The 16,739-nt window shown below is 40.7% G+C and overlaps 1 protein-coding gene across 2 annotated transcripts; it reads left to right on the top strand.

The window, feature by feature from the left end:
• The first annotated feature begins 635 nt into the window (after positions 1 to 635).
• On the top strand, positions 636 to 16,507 carry SLC14A1 (solute carrier family 14 member 1 (Kidd blood group)). 2 transcript variants are annotated; one of them, XM_053457971.1, is made up of 9 exons: positions 636 to 704; positions 9,300 to 9,474; positions 11,222 to 11,411; positions 11,599 to 11,727; positions 12,360 to 12,552; positions 13,356 to 13,503; positions 13,825 to 13,959; positions 14,883 to 14,932; positions 16,323 to 16,507. In XM_053457971.1, the coding sequence occupies exons 1-9, from the start codon at positions 657 to 659 to the stop codon at positions 16,503 to 16,505; spliced, it is 1,251 nt and encodes a 416-aa protein (XP_053313946.1). In that variant the 5' UTR covers positions 636 to 656; the 3' UTR covers positions 16,506 to 16,507. The 2 variants fall into 2 exon arrangements, with proteins under 2 accessions (XP_053313946.1, XP_053313947.1); XM_053457972.1 differs by lacking the exon at positions 636 to 704 and adding an exon at positions 4,637 to 4,944.
• Positions 16,508 to 16,739: the final 232 nt, after the last annotated feature.

The raw sequence follows: 16,739 nt of genomic DNA, 5'->3' as shown, positions 1-16,739 counted from the left end.
TTATACATTTACTATACAAAATACTCAAGTCACATCACCTTTCTTTATAAGTGCAACAGTGCTAAGTGCAACTATATATATATATATATATATATATATATTATAACTGGATATATCTATAGATAGATATGTAGACATATTATAGATAGATAGACATTAAACATTACTAGCAGTATATTTTTGGATGTATGGTCCCTTTAAACTTTTGGTATTTACAAACTATTCATAATAAAACTATTATTCACATAAATATAAAACATTTGAAAATCAGCTTGTAAATGAACAATATTCAGGCATTTAATGGTTAATAAGAGCACATATATGTATTTAAGATCTATATATGATGCTATGCTGGGGTGATCAGCATGGGGTGTCTGATTTATACACTGATATATTGTTGCCAATGTATCTTAAATGCCTCCTGGGGGTTGTTGGGGGTTGTTGGGGGTTGTTGGGGGTTGTTGGGGGTGGGATGGGGTGCACTGGCAGCCAGTACCTGTGATTTGGGGATCTGGGGGATGTTTCTGGCGAGAGGAGAAGTTTGGAAATGGGAAAGGTCCAGTGAGAATGAGCCATGGGAAGGGAGGGGCAGGGACATCAGACTGAACAGTATAAAGCCATCTGCCATGGGGTACTGGAGAGCACAGCAAAGCCTAATGAAGAGCAGAGAGGGCTCAGCTCAAGGACCTGAACTATTTCTTAAGGTAAGCCTTGCCTGAAGAACAAAGTATCTACCTCATACCAATAATATTTCACTTAAATAACACAATGTTTCTAAATATTTAAGATTCTCAAAGCAAACTGTATATACTGCTCTTCTGCTTGGTCCCTGCTTACTTTTTTTTTATTTTTTTAGTATGTTTTTTTATTTATTTTTTTTTACATGTTTTCTTTGTGATATAATTTTTTCATATATTTAAAGAATTTTTTTTTTTTTGGGAAACTGCAAGGTTGGTAGTTAGTAGCTGCAGGTTACTCATAGGTTGGGTATTTCAGACATTGAGCCAAGGTCCCCACAGCTGGAAGTTGTCAGTATTATCCCATGGTAATGGTGCCAACTTCTTCTCATGCCTGGGTGCTATCTGAATGAGCTGACCCTGAAACTTTTCTCTCCCCCCCCCCCCAGGGATTCTAATAGTTTCACAATCATTTCATGGTACCAGTATTAACTGTCCTTTTTTTTTTGTAAAGCACAAATTAAAACTTATTCTGAATGAAGTCACCTGTATTCAAGCAGGGATTTTAACAGTACTGTTGCAGTGAGAAAGCACCAACTAGGATGCCCAGATATCATTGAATTGGGGTAAAATATGAAGGAATCTGCTGGATGGGACCCTGGTGGGTTTATTCACTAAAGCAGGAGTTGGTTGTTGCATTTGGGGGAGCCTTGCTGCTTGTCTTACTGGATTTCACTAAGCATTGTGCAGGAATAGCAAGTACATGGTTGAGTTGGTTTGTGACTTTCTAGATACTATACTATCCATTATGTGGGGTAAACCAAGCTCTTTTGGCTTCCCTCACTTGGGTTTGCCCTTCCTGATGCATGGTAAATAAGCAGCTTCCCCAAAAACCCGCAGGCACCAACCTCTGGGTGCCTGCCCAGTCACCTTGCATTACATGCCATTTATTTATATAGCGCCTGCAGCTTTTATAGTGCTATTCCAACAGGGGACCGTAAAAATATTCAAAGAAGACAAATTAAAGTGACAGCAACGTTCCCATATTTAACAAATATGGGGACAGAAGGAGAAGGCAGCCCTACCCTAGTGAGCTTACAATCTATTTAGTGATCATTTGAATGTCTGAATATCCTTTACTGCTCTGCAGCGCTGTTCAACTATAGAAATTGTAAAGTCCAATTGGTGCAATACTGTTGGGTTATGGTGTATTGTATTTGGACTTCTCAAAAACTGGGGTTTTTTGTGTCTTTTTTTTGTTTTTGTTTTTTTTATATATATATAGATAGATAGATAGATAGATAGATATAGATCTGAATACAGCATTTAAGCAGTGAGAGCAGTTTGTCAGGAGGCAGATACTTTAACGGACCCAGGTGTATTGGTCGTTGACTTGTTGATTCTCTCACCTGTCATCCAAATAATTTTATTTTTTTTTTTGTTTTTTTTTTTTTGTTTTTTTTTTTTTGTTTTTTTTTTTTTTGTTTTCCCTTCCTCCCCAGATGGGTAAACATTAAAAGGACTTTTTATTTTATTTAGAATTAATTAATTGAGAGCATACAAGTATTTTTAAGTGCCTCTTAGCATCGAAGGGCAATACCTCTGTAAGTGTATAAAGTTGCTCTCTTTAATTAATTTATGTGTTGGCTTAAAACTGAAATAACGTTACTGGCCGCACTTTAAAAGCAATTTAAATGACCATTTTCACACTACTGTTGTGGGCAAACACTTGCATGCAATTACCCTCTCTAATGCATTCCCACCATTCTCCCTCCTATGTACACAATGGGGTGTACTCACTAAAGGGAGGGTTGACAGAAGAGTTGTGTTTCCGCTCCTTGAGTTCACTATTCATTATGAAGAGCCAGAGATAGTGAGCAGGAGGAGCGTGGCCGGCCCTAAATAATGTGGGGTTCTGCATAAGTCAGACCAGCTCAGCTCTTCCAGGGTTGGCCCTTCATAATGCTATAGTGAAGTGAAACCAAGGCAAAAGCTCCCCTACAAAATTTGCGTTTAGTGAATAGATCCCAGTGTGCACTGAGCTGGGCCAGATTAACGCAAAAGGGCCAGGCGCGCGGACGCGTCATCGCAAAAGCTGCGCAAATGTGACGTCTCTTGGCAGAGCAATACAGCGGGGTAGCATCATGAAGAATGCCGGGTTGTTGGACTATTTCATGATATTTTTTCAATGCCTCAAGTGGTCATTTGAGGAATTGCAAGTGTATACAGCAAATTTACTAAATTATAATGCTTTTTTTTTTTTTATTTTTTTTTTTTTGCACAATAGGAATGGTTACAGGGTGTTTAGCCAAATATGTAAGTTACATTAAAGAAATATATTTATGCACAGCATACCAAACTAACTGTTTATAGTCCTTTACTACTAAACTAAAGGAAATAAGTGTTTCAGCATTATTTCATCTTCTGTCTGGACCCCCATCCCCTTAAAAGACTGCCTTATCCAATTAACGACAATCAGCACCTTAACAGCAGAGGGGAGGGAACATAATAGGAATGATTAATAACCCAGATCCTGAGAGAAGGTAATGCATAAGGGAGGGGTGTCCAACCTGCGGCCCTCCAGCTGTTGCAGGACTACATCTCCCATAATGCTCTTCCAGCTAAGGGGCTGGCTGAGGAGTATGGGAGATGTAGTCCTGCAGCAGCCGGAGGGCCGCAGGTTGGACACCCCTGGCAATAAGGTGTTAGTGCATTTAACTTGTATTACACGTTTTTAGCTGCATTGAAATGTAAGGTTTGGAACCGGCAGATCCAATTTGATGGAAATCTGGGGAGGGGGGTTATTTTTGGGAAAGACAGATAAACCCTAGGCAGGTCTTAATCCTTCAAAAAGTGCCAGCCTGTGGCCCGGTTCACACCTGGGGCTCAATGAGGTCACATACAGGGGAAGACGGGCACCTTCTGGTAAAAATACACTCTAACACATACACATTCATGCTAACACACTCATACTTGCAATCTCACTCTAACATACTCTCTCTCCCCGGTAACATACGTGACAAGGCGGTAGTAGTGTGGCAGCTCACGCTGTGCGAGCTTCTCTAAAGACGGGCCCTGGCGCCGTGCAAGTTAAGTCATTTTTCTATAAGTCAGCCGGTGCTTTAAGTTATGGGAGGGGGCACTAGGCTTTACATGCCCCCTGAGCTATTAGATGCCAGCCCTTGTCTTATAGATACAGCTTGAAAAATGCTATATCTAATGCTTGCGGCAGTCTTGCTTTCCTAATTGCGAATTCTAAAAATACAGCTTGTTTTTATTATTTTTTTTTCCTATAATTTTTATTTATTGGTGGGTTTTAGGAACGACCTAGTTGTATCAAATTGATGCGGAAATACATTGGATTGGGGCTGATTGGCCCATACGATAGATTTAAATACATACGTAGTCTTACTCTAAAATTTCAGTCAATGAATAATTCACTTCAATGACGCTTATGGAAATGATAATATATCTGTTCGAAAAGCGGACATTCAAATAGGAAATACTCTACAGACCTCTCGCAAGTCAAACTCTGGGGTAGGTACATTTTATCTGAGCGGGTGTATGTGTATACATTTATATACTATTGGATATGGAGCAAAAATGTTACAGTAGGATTTTTACATCTGTCTATAAATTTGTATATTCACAATGAGTATGGATTTCACGTAAATGTAACAATTTTATGAACGTAGCTAAAAAAAATCTTATATGGTGTCCTTATTTCATTTGCTGACGGTGAAATGGACACAAAATTTAAAAAATGTCTCCTATCTCTACCTCGCACATGGCTCTGTGAAAAACACAGATAAACGGCTTTTTAACCTTCTTTTTTTTTCTTTTTTTTCTAAAATTTTTGTTAAAAAAAAAAAAAAAAAAAAAAAGTTAAAAAAGTGCTTATTTTTTTTTTTTTTTTTTTAAATTAAATAAGAACATGTTTGTTAGTTTGACAAATGTCAGGTTTCCGCGTATGGACGGAATTGGCTCTATGCCAGATGTTTGGCACGGTCTCCTGCTGAACAGTATAAAAAGCACAAGGACGCTGACCCCTACATGAATATAGCTCAGGAGCCTTCAGCTGCGATCCAGACGCTTCCCCTTCTCCTCTTACAAGCTGTAGCCCTGGGCTATATGCATATGGGCTGCGGATTCTATAGACGATAACACAAGGGTTAATGTAGAGGTTGGCACTGCAGAATAATCCCTGTGGAAGGATAGCCGGGATCGGAGACTCTGATGTCTGGAACGTGACGTTGGGACTTGTTGGGTGAGTCACTTTGTAAAGTTCTTTCCGATGATGGGCCGGGGTAGCCGCGGACTTCTGAGGTTGTTGGCTCTCTCGCTATGAGGACTTCTTTCCTGGCGTTTCTAGGCTTCTCGGTTTTTGGAAATTATACGTTGGAACTCCCAAATAATGATCCTTTTGCTTATATTGGTTTCCGTCCACGGTTCTCCTTGTAGCGTCTTCAACCAGAATAGGAGATTATGTCAAATACAGTCACAAAGTCCACGTGATGGAATTCTGAACTCTAATTTTGTCGTAATGGATATATTTTTATATAGTTTAGTAAATATTTGTACTATTACATTTATTTTTTTATTTTTTTTTATTATTATTATTATTATTCCCACCCCAAAAGAGAGGAAAAATAAATGTTTAAGTTTTTTTTTTCTTTTATGGTGGGGTAAAAAGTCATATTACAAATATTTCCTAACCCAATGATTCTAGATAGATATATTCTCGAATTAGGAGCTACAACAGGCCGTGTTTAATGAATCCACTTAATTGCCATCTCTGCCCCCAGTATTTTTTCCACCGCCAAGACTAATTGAATCTACCGGTTCTAAGATACGCATGATTATTCCTCCTCGTTCTCTCTCCACTCTTAAGTTGCTGATTGGTTCCGGCTTCCTTTTGTAGAGCTGGAGAAGGCAGAGAACTTGACTAGTTCTAGATAGCTGTGCTTATACAGATGTGCTATTCTATCAGCAATATAATTAACCCCTTAATAACAAAGCCCGTACATGTACGGGCTCAAAATGCATTGTTTTCAATGGGTTTAGGGACCGCCCATTGTCCTTAAGGGGCTAGACTATGACTTCTGTTCTCGCTTTGCCCAGGTGTTTTCTCTTCTCTCTATTTTCTTTTAATCTGTAAACTTTAGGGGCGCTTGAACGTGACTTCAGTTGGGATTTTCGGCAGCTATGGCTTTGTGAGACTCTGCCCCCCAACCCCCTAATATTTTAAGCTAAATAATATAAACCAAACGAGTACCTGAGCTTTAGGTAGGTTTAATAAAAGCGCCGGTTGGCGCTTGAGTTGTTTGTTTTGTTTGTTTTTTTTATACAGAAGGCTGTTTGTGAGGAACCAGTTGATTTTGTACTCCGGGGATTCCGATGAGCCCTCGGCCGCTGCGGACTTGTTTACAAAGCTTTGTGTGAATCTGGGCTTCGGAGCTCCGTTCTCTCGCAGATCTGTTGATTTGCACTCTGAGGGTTACCGTGACCCCCCCCCCCACGCCGCCGGGGACCTGTTTACAAGCTGTGTGTGCCGTTTGATAGAGCTCTGAAGCCGAGCCAGCACTTCTTTTCACAGATCTGTTTAGTAAAACCATGTTGGATGCAACAGAATTCAACGGCGAGGGAGCTTTAGCGTCCTTTCCCACGGCAAACAGTTTTTAAGTATGTGCACTCGGTCCCCAATTTTTTTTTTTTTTTTTTTTTTTTATTATTTGTATATATTTGGCAGGGTTTACACTCTATACTGAACCCTGAACTCTACAAAAATTTGAATAAATTACCAGCTTATTTCGTAAATGGACACTCCAGACATCGCTTTATTGCATATGACGCTGATTTATGATATACTCCTTGAAAATACATGGCGAACAATATCCCCCCCATATGCATTTATCCTTTTGGCTTAACCCCAGCTATTCGATGTACAGGCGATGTGTTCCGGCACGTTATATACTTACCGCCAGTTGGCACAACCATTAGATTGGTCCGAGACACCACCCGCCGCTTGTAGAAAGCATTCCCATTGACTTCAATGGAAGCGCTTTCCTGCCAATCGGTGGCCCAAAACACTGGCCCATGGAGATCTGCAGCTTCTCCTTAATGGGTTTTTTTTTTGTTTTTTTTTTTTTTATTTCTCATTATGTACTTTTTTTTTTTTTTTTTTTTTTTTATATGCATTCCATGTTCGGGGGACTCTTTGGGTCACTGGAATGCCGCCTTTGTTTACACACAAATATAAATTTTATATAATATTGGCTGTAGAGTGAAATTAGAAGGGTTAACGCGTTTCACAAATAATGATTTTTTATTAAGCCTGCGGTTGCTGTGATCCATTGAATAGACTATAGAAAGAATTGGGCTAAGCAGCCAATGTTAACATAGGAAAAGTTCCAATATTGTCTCTAGAACACAATGCACGGAGAGCGGGCAGCCACACAACCAGAATGCTAATAAAGTACCAAGTCGTTCTCCGGGTATTGTTAAAGTTTATTGTACTTTCTGTCGTGTAATCAATTTCTCAGCTGCAGCTCGCAGGAAAACATCGATGTATTTTAAGATGTTTTCCATGTTCTTAGAGTTGGGTGAAGCTGCGCAGATTCCCGTCAGGATCAAAAGCTGCCTTGCGAACCTGCTAATAGGCAATGTTACTGTTTTCCATGAATCAACAAATGGCTTCCCAGCCCCCCTGCTACGTTCCCTATGGGTCCTGGATAAAATAACTGCATTCTATGATAGAATTTTTTATTTTGCTTGTTTTCGTTGATGTTCTGCCAACTGGACTGGGTGCTGAGCTGGCTCGTTTCAGCACAGTTGGTACAGCGGCAATAGTGATGATCCCTCCCACCCCTCCGAATAGCTGCCCATTCACATGAGAAGCAGTTTGTAACTTCTAGCTGGGGGGTTAATTAAATAGTAGCACTTTAAGACCTCTCTACGGGGCCAATAATGGGCTGTAAAACCCAAACTGGAGGTTTAATGATGTTGAAGTTGCAGGAGCCCTATGGCTGGATTGCCCTACTAGCTTCTCTAGTTTGCCAAACAACTCAACTGGCCAATTTTAGGAGATCAAAAGATCCCCCTCTGAAACTGGCCCAGTTGTACTATAGAGAATGGCACTGGTTTCCACTGGCGGAGTGTCGGGATATGACATCATACACTCTAAAGGAAGAAGATCTCTAGTAGAGAAAGCAGAGGACGCCCTCTTTGACTCAATAGGTCTGATGGGGCAGTTTGGAGTGCTGCCTGGAACAGCCCCCTTAGACCCATTTAATGTAACACCGGTAAGTCCTTGTTGAAGGAAGGGCTGAGCTGACCCCCAGGGGCTTCTGAAAATCACCCCACAGTTATGCCGGGCAGCTCAACCCTTCCTCCAGAAAAAAACTTTCCTTGGTTGGACGTTCAAGACATATTGTGAGTTGAAACTTTGAATTGTCCTAAAAACACCCAGTTCAGTGAACCCGTACCATGATGTCTTAGATGGTGGTGGGGGGGAAGTGGTGGTTGTGTTTGGAATCAAAAATTATCGGTTACTGCAATGTGTTCCAACTCCCGTGAGAACATCCCTTACTGGAAGATGTAGAAAACGCCAACTTCTAGTTAATCTGTTTTTGTACTCTTTGTACCAACGGAAAAGAGGTGAATACGCGAAACCTCAATGAGCTCTTGTGGATCCCATTTATTTACCCACCAAAACCTGTTAACAATGAAGCCGTGAAAAGCCGTGGCTTCCTGAGAAAGACAAGTGTTTACAAACGTGATACGTGACGCATTCTGTATTTATCGGCCGTATTACTCAAATAACCAGAGCACGGTAAATTATATCCGTTCCTCTGAAAGGTGTGACGGGCCCGTGGGATTTCTGCTTCATCTACTAGTAGTTATTTTTTTTTTTTTTTCTTTTTTTTTTTTCAAAAGCAAATAATTTGGCTGTAAACACAAATTTTGGAACTGATGAAATAATCTGTGTTGGGCAATAGGATAAAAAAAAATTCACAAAAATCATTCCTCAACATTTTAGGTATCGAAACAGGTTTCAGAGGGTGGTTATAGAATATCAGAATACCATGAATTCCCCCCCCCCCCCAAAGTCCAAGCAAACCATGGCAACAGCCTGTTTTTTGTTTTGTTGTTTTTGTTTTTTGTTTAAAAAGATTTGTTACTTATGTGAAACTATCTGTCCTGCTGATGAGGACATTGGGGTAATTGTTACCTAGGCTGCTGGATCCGGGGGCCGTCTTACTTGGGAGATTGGGTAATTGGTTGCCTTAGTCCAGGGGTTCTCAAACTGCGGCCCTCCAGCTGCTGCAGGACTACATCTCCCATACTCCTCAGCCAGCCCCTTAGCTGAAGGAGCATTATGGGAGATGTAGTCCTGCAGCAGCTGGAGGGCCGCAGTTTGAGAACCCCTGCCTTAGTCCGTCAAGTCTCTCTTGGTGGGCCAGTTGGCGAGATCAAAGATCTCTCATGGAAAAAGTACACGCTAACGAAATAAAACGATGGTAGAACATTACTATTTCTCAGAGCATCACATCCTAAGTGCCAGCTAGACTAGGACTATGGCCGTTGCTTATGAGAACCTTCTTGTGTTTTTGTTTTTTTTAGAATTATAGGAAACTGGAAACCATGGAGAGTCAAATTCCAATCAATATAACGGAAAAAGAAGAAAAGGTGAAAACTGAGGATGATCCTGGTCAATGTTCTAAGAGCCTGGTGCTCTTTTGTACTGCAATTCATTACATTTCAGGAGAAATGAAGGAACTTGGTGACTGGTTAAAAGGTAAGAGGACTGGAAGCATGATCTCCAAGGTTGGCCATCATTCTGTGTAGTTAAACACAAATACACATATTAAAAAAATAAATAAATAAATTGTACCATACAGTATATAGACAAATGCCTAGTGGTGTTTTCACCCCAGGTCAGTAGATTTTTTTTTCTTTTTTTTTTTTTTTTTTTTATTATTATCATTATTTATTTATTTATTTATTTCATTATACTCATTTGTTGAAGAATGGGGCAAGATCCTGGAGTTGCGAAAAGTGTCCTAACTGATTGGAAGGGCATGTATGAAGCGGGGTGCAGAAATATATAATAGAAAAATACATAGTTCCACACCACCTTTCGGGGGAATTAGACCCGTCTGAGGCTACGTCTAGATTTAACTGCGGCAGCTAGATGTTGGACAACAGATCACCCAAAAATTCTAATAACGTCTGAATCAGGCTTTCATAACTACCCCAAATTCCCGAAATCATCGGCATTCACCTTTAGGGCAAGAACGAACGGCGGAAATCTAATATCCGTAAACCACTTGCTGCGTAATCCCAACTATACTGTATATTTGTCCTAGTTGGCATAGAAAAATATTTGTCCTTTTAGAGCATTAACTCCCAGCGCTGTACACAGCAACAACCCCTCCGGCGCTGTATACAATGACCGCCCCCCTCCAATTTTTTCTCCAGACCTGGAGGCCGCCATTGTTATCAGTCATGTGATATTTTTGTGCTCGAACACCACACTGAGTGGTGGGAGATCTCCTTAATCAGTTTCACGTAGAAAGCATCATGTGAAACGTGTTCCTTTTGAACTTGGGAAACCTCTAATAATCTTTGGTCTCTGATCTTGAGCTTTGCTTTATGACTTAGTTGGTCTCCAAGCTGGTTTGTACAGGTATCAGCGGTTCAGAGGACAGACTCTTCACTTTACAAGGAGTAAATGATCCACAGATACATGAGGAGTAAACTAGACGTCATGTTTTGATCAATAACTATTCAACAGAACATAATTAAGGTGCTCCTCACGTTTATACGGCGGTTTCCCGTTATTTGGCAACCCGACATTACGCCTAGGGTTAAATAGTGTAACACTTACCAAAGGCACCTGCACATCAGAGAAAATGGATTATTAGAATTTCATCAGATATGTAGCACCCTCTGTATACTGTACGACCCAAGTAGATGTCCAATTAATTGTGGGGTTATGGTATAGAGGGGTATCGTTTGCATATAATGGTTCATGCCTTATTATATAGAAGAAATACCTTGTGCAGTACTAGAAGTTTCTACCTTCAAATGGCAGGTGAAACATAACGCCAGAAAATTGGTGAAATTTTATTGGTCTTTGTGGCCTGTGCCAAATCCGAGTTTAACCTTAACAAAGAACGTCTAAACTTTCCCGAGGGACTTGTATTACCCCCTCCCCAGTTATGAAATGGATATGGTTGTGTTGGCCCAGGAGAAGATGGAGTCCTTGGTCAAAGTTGACTGCTTTTCTCTTGATTTATGTTTGGACCAATGCAGAAAAAAAATCACATCTTGGGTCTCTTTGATTTTATTCCATCTTGATATAAAGAGGCCTTCTTAGGTCCCAAAAGCACATGGTTCTACATCTTTCTATGTTGACCCAATAAAAGGTAACAGCATTTCCCAAAGACTTCGTCCTACCCACACACATTTTATTTACTAAATCAGAAGTTGACTTATTTTATTTAGTATTGCTAATAAAGCCTAACACTTTTATGTTTCAGATAAACCTCTCCCTTTCCAGTTCATTGACTGGGTTCTACGTGGAACATCACAAGTGATGTTTGTAAATAATCCTCTTAGTGGACTTCTTATCGTGATTGGCCTCTTCCTCCAGAACCAATGGTGGGCAATCGCAGGCTGCTTGGGCACAGCCGTGTCTACCCTCACAGCTCTAATTCTCAGCCAAGACAGGTAACTTCGAAACCTGAATTCATCAGTTTTGCGTGTTTGTTTTTATCCCCCCCCCCCAATGTTTTGCTTCCATGTATAACCGTTTTGGGATGATGGCAAAGCTGTAACCATGAGATGCCTCTGAATCTGTAGAGGAATTTGATGATTTGGTATGTGGTTGAAATACTTTCTCCTGTATTCGTTACAGGTCGGCGATCGCAGCGGGATTGTATGGCTACAATGGTACCCTTGTGGGATTGCTCATGGCAGTCTTCTCCGACAAAGGAGATTGGTACTGGTGGCTGCTTCTTCCCGTGACCGTCATGTCAATGACCTGGTATGTGCGCAGTGTAAATATGTATACTTGTAACACAACATTCTCTATACATAGATGCCCTGTATTGTGGTTGTCCAAAGATATGTGGAACCCTAGGGCATTGTCACTGGAGTGGGTAGAGTGGTGAGCAGATGACAAGTCGGGATGTCCAGGGTTTGGGCCTGGAAATTATCATAGCTGATAACCAAGCCATCTTGGGCAGCCTTTTATTTCTGGAAGGGTTTGGTTTCTGGTCTCACCCGGTCCCAATTTTTCTATTGGTTATGTTGGTTGGGGGGGCAGCCCCGACCCATCCTCTGCTAGCCCTGACTTAGCTACACACCCTCCCATGAGGAGCTCTAGAGCTCATGACATAGGGACACTTCTGGAATTAAGTGTCAAAGCAGTGCAAAAACAAACATTTTGGGTTTAAAGTAGGGGGGCGGTGGCAATTTCGTTATTTTGTGTGTGTGTGTGTGTGTGTGTGTGTGTGTAATATATATATATATATATATATATATATATATATATATATATATATATATATATATATAATGTGTATATGTGTTTATACACTTGTGTGGTGCATTTTAAATATGGAATGGAAAACAAAAGTTTGAGTGGGGTCCTAAAACATTGCTTTTTATGTCCAGTCCAGTCTTAACCAGTGCCTTGGCCTCCGTCCTCGGTAAATGGGACCTTCCTGTCTTCACGCTGCCCTTCAACATTGCTGTCTGCCTGCACATAGCTGCCACCGGACACTACAATGTCTTCTTCCCTACGGTGGCTATCCAACCCATAGACTCCGTGCCAAACATAACCTGGTCTGATGTGCAGGTGCCTTTGGTAAGTGTTACACTATTTAACCCTAGGCGTAATGTCGGGTTGCCAAATAACGGGAAACTGCCATATAAACGCGAGGAGCACTTAGATTATGTTCTGTTGAATAGTAATTGATCGAAACATGACGTCTAGTTTACTCCTCATGTATCTGTTGATCATTTACTCCTTGTAAAGTGAAGAGTCTGTCCTCTGAACCGCTGAGACCTGTACAAACCAGCTTGGAGACCAACTAAGTCATAAAGCAAAGCTCAAGATCAGAGACCAAAGATTATTAGAGGTTTCCCAAGTTCAAAAGGAATGCAATAAAGTCTTTAAAAAGTGTGATGGAACATGCTTCCAATGATGCCTTCTATGTGAAACTGATTAAGGAGATCTCCCACCACTCAGTGTGGTGTATTGAGCACAAAAAATATCACATGACTGATAACAGTGGCGGCCTCCAGGTCAGGAGAAAAAATTGGAGGGGGGCGGTCATTGTATACAGCGCCGGAGGGGTTGTTGCTGTGTACAGCGCTGGGAGTTAATGCTCAAAAAGGATAAATATTTTTCTATGCCAACTGGGACAAATATACAGTATAGATCTTCTAACATTCATTAATGGACAGACATGGCCTAAGTAGCACAAGAGGCCCTATTCAGAAAGTACAATGGGGACCAATTCCCTCTTTTCTAGGAGGTCGGAGTGTTTGCTGGGTATGAGGGTATCGCAGGGTTCTACAGCCCTAAAACCCCCAATATTGTGTATAGAGCTGAAAGTTAAATAAATTTTTTTTTTTTGTTTAATATTTCCTTTTCTTCCCGTCCAGTTGCTGAAGGCAGTCCCGGTTGGCGTTGGGCAGGTATATGGATGCGATAACGCGTGGACGGGGGGAATATTCCTGGTGGCCCTGTTCGTCTCCTCTCCGATAATTTGTATGCACGCTGGCATTGGATCGGCTCTGGGGATGTTGGCAGGTAATAAACTGGCAATAAATGCATAGGTTTAAAAAAAAAAATCGGTAATTTCCAAAGACATTAAGAACACCAGAAATTATTTAATTTAACTTTTTTTTTTTTGTCTTGGTATGAAGGGGTATAAATATAGTGTGTGTATTTTATATATATGTATATATCCTTATTTATTATTTTTGCATTCAAGAGTACTCAGAATGATGTTTCTAATGCTCCCCGCAGCGCAGAAATAGAGTCCCTATTGTACGTTGCGTTCTTTCTGCGTATATATGCAAGATGGATATATAAATTACGGAAATAAATTAAGTTTTTTGTTTATTTCAGGGCTGAGTGTGGCCGCACCTTTTGAGAAAATCTATTTCGGACTGTGGGGTTACAATCCCGTTCTCGCCTGCATTGCGGTAGGGGGCATGTTCTACGCTCTGACCTGGCAGTCTCATTTACTCGCGATATCGTGTGGTAAGTGGAACTTCTGCCAAAATGTTCTCATGCGGTGCGTGAACACAAACTGTGAGGGTTAGAACATCACACACCACGCTTAAAACCATATTATAATACGACGTGACCTTTTTTGTTTAAACATTCCTGCTTCTCCGTCGCTTGTTTTTAGTTCCTAGCAAAAGTTTTTTTTTTTTTTTTGTTTTTTTTTTATAACTTGTAACGAATGTCTTCAGCTGTCCGTGGGCCGACTCTAAGCCAAGGTCTCGTAGAGAGACGGTTAATGGAGATCTAATTTAATGTTTTGTCTGCATGGGGTTTGTGGTGGTCCAGGTCTTGGTATCCGCCAGGAGACCAGCCGGCTGCCCGACCATTAAATACCCTGACCCCTTCCATGAGAGGGTATATAAAAAAAAAAATGGTGTCCTCAACAAAACACAGCTATTATTATTATTATTTATTATTATTATTAATATGTTTCAGACCTAAGTCTACCACAAACCTAGCGCTAAAAGGCATCTTTTAACAGAAAACACAGGGCCCGGTGCGAAAATTGGCCAAGGAGCCCCCCATTCATTATTTAGGGTGTTTGTTTTGTGTTTTTTTTTGGGGGGGGGGTCTGTTTTCCTCTGTGCTGTGTGCAGCATTCAGGAAGTGGATGTGATATCACTTCCTGGAACAGGCAAAGCATGTGGGGAGGGCTGGCACCTTTTGGCCCAGGTGTGGGGCACAGCCAAGTGGCTGGGTCATGGGAAAGCCGTGTAGACATGTCCAATATAGATGGCGGGCCCCACTAAGCCACAACAACCCACTGCCGCCAAAGAGGGATGGCTCTCTGTCACTTGTGCAGGGAGTTCCCAGGTATCTTTAGAGTGTGTAACTGGATAAAATGAGATTTTTACATAAATGTATTATAATTATATATATTTTTTTTTTTTCTTTAGCCTTATTCTGTGCGTACCTTGGGGCTGCACTTGCAAACATGATGGCCGTGGTAAGTACATAAAATCTTGAGGGGCATTTCTCCAATGACTCTTTAAATCCACTGCAATTATTAGTGAATTATTTTATACTTTGTTTGTTGTGGGGTTTTTTGTAGTTTGTGTTTTAGCAGCTAATCCACATGTAACCCGTTCTGAGACTCGGTGAAAAGGCCAGACACTAAGTTTATATACAAACTGGTTGATGATGTCACGACTTGCTCTTTCACTCGTTTAACAGCAGGGGGAGCAGTGCTGACCACATGTATATAGCGCCCGTAGATTCCGGAGCACTAACAGTAGGGGACAACGCAAATATTTAACAATTTAGACAATTTAAAATTGCCAATAATATTAACACGTGTTTTTAAGAAAAAAGAAAAACAGAAAAAAACATACTTCTTCCTACACTGACTGTGTAGTGTTTAAAAAAAAAAAGAAAAAAAAAAATATGAAAAGTTGGCGAGCTGCTTATCACAGGCTGGCTCGGGGTAATAGTGCGCCCTAAATCAACTCTTATAAGATCACAAAATAAGATGTTGGCGTTCACATCAACACACAAAAACAAATTGCTGATTATGGTAGCCGTCCAGCGTTTTATTAAGATGCAATGTGATGGCGCTATATAAAAACCATAAATACTGCTTCAGAGCTCTTTACAAAGGCGCAGAATTCCCCCAATTTATTGCCCCTTTATAAAACCTGGTTCAAAGATTTATAAAAGTATAAAGTTAGACCTGCTCAGATAAGGTCAGGTGCATGCTGGGATATGGGTTCCAAGCAGAAGACAAATAATGGTTGTCAAAAAAAATAAACGGGTACATTTTTTTTATTTAAAAAAAAATTGAATTAAAATAAACTTTAACGAGGCAAATTTTTCATTGATCGGTGAAAGAGTGGTAAATAATGGGGAACAGTGTCCCAGCAGAAGTGGTAGAGGGTAATACAGTGAGGGCATTCAACATGCATGGGATAGACATACGGCTCCTGAATCTAAGACAAGACCAACGACTGATTAAGATCTGGGTCTTCACAGCAGAAAAATAGGCAGACTAGACGGGGGCCGAATGGGGCCGATCTGCTGGCCGGTTGTGTCATTTGTCGTTTGGATGTACTGTTGCGTGCGTATGCACAGACATTTGAAATATGTTGAATCATATCAATATAATATATCAATGGAATCTGAATTATTCTATTGCTAACCAGCAGGTAAATGATCAGCTTCAGGTATCCTCCCAAGAGAGGTTCTAGAAAGCCTCCTATGACGTCTTCTTTCTTTGAAGACCTCCTTTTGGGCACTTCCATGATATCCACTATTTTAAACCAAAATATTAAAGGGGGGGGCACATCTTGGTCTTAGGCACCGTTCATTCTAAACTTTTTTTTGTGTGTTTTTCCTTCTAGTTTGGGTTGCCTTCGTGTACGTGGCCTTTCTGCCTGTCCGCTCTCATCTTCTTGTTGATCACCACAAATAATCCCGCTATTTACAAGATGCCCTTGTCTGAGGTTACTTACCCGGAGGCCAACAGGATCTATTACATCGGCATGAAGAAGGAAAAGAGAGAAAAAGGCAAAAATAATATCTGACCCCCCCCAAAAAAAGATGTTTCTTTACTTTGATATAAATGCGTGTATTTATAGATTCAATCATTTAACTCCGCTCTGGATCACTTTTTAAATATGTTAATTCTACTGATTTTTAAGCACATCACCTGCTTATTGGAATGTATGAGAGTGTGCGTATAGTGCCGCTGGTGTATACGGTGCTTTCCATCTGTAACGAGCGATGCGCAGAAAAGGGTGTTCATTCTAAATTTCCAC

This window comes from Spea bombifrons, chromosome 1, assembly GCF_027358695.1.
Source record: "Spea bombifrons isolate aSpeBom1 chromosome 1, aSpeBom1.2.pri, whole genome shotgun sequence".
NCBI classification, from domain to species: Eukaryota; Metazoa; Chordata; class Amphibia; order Anura; family Pelobatidae; genus Spea; species Spea bombifrons.
This window is presented reverse-complemented; position numbering and strand designations above follow the sequence as displayed.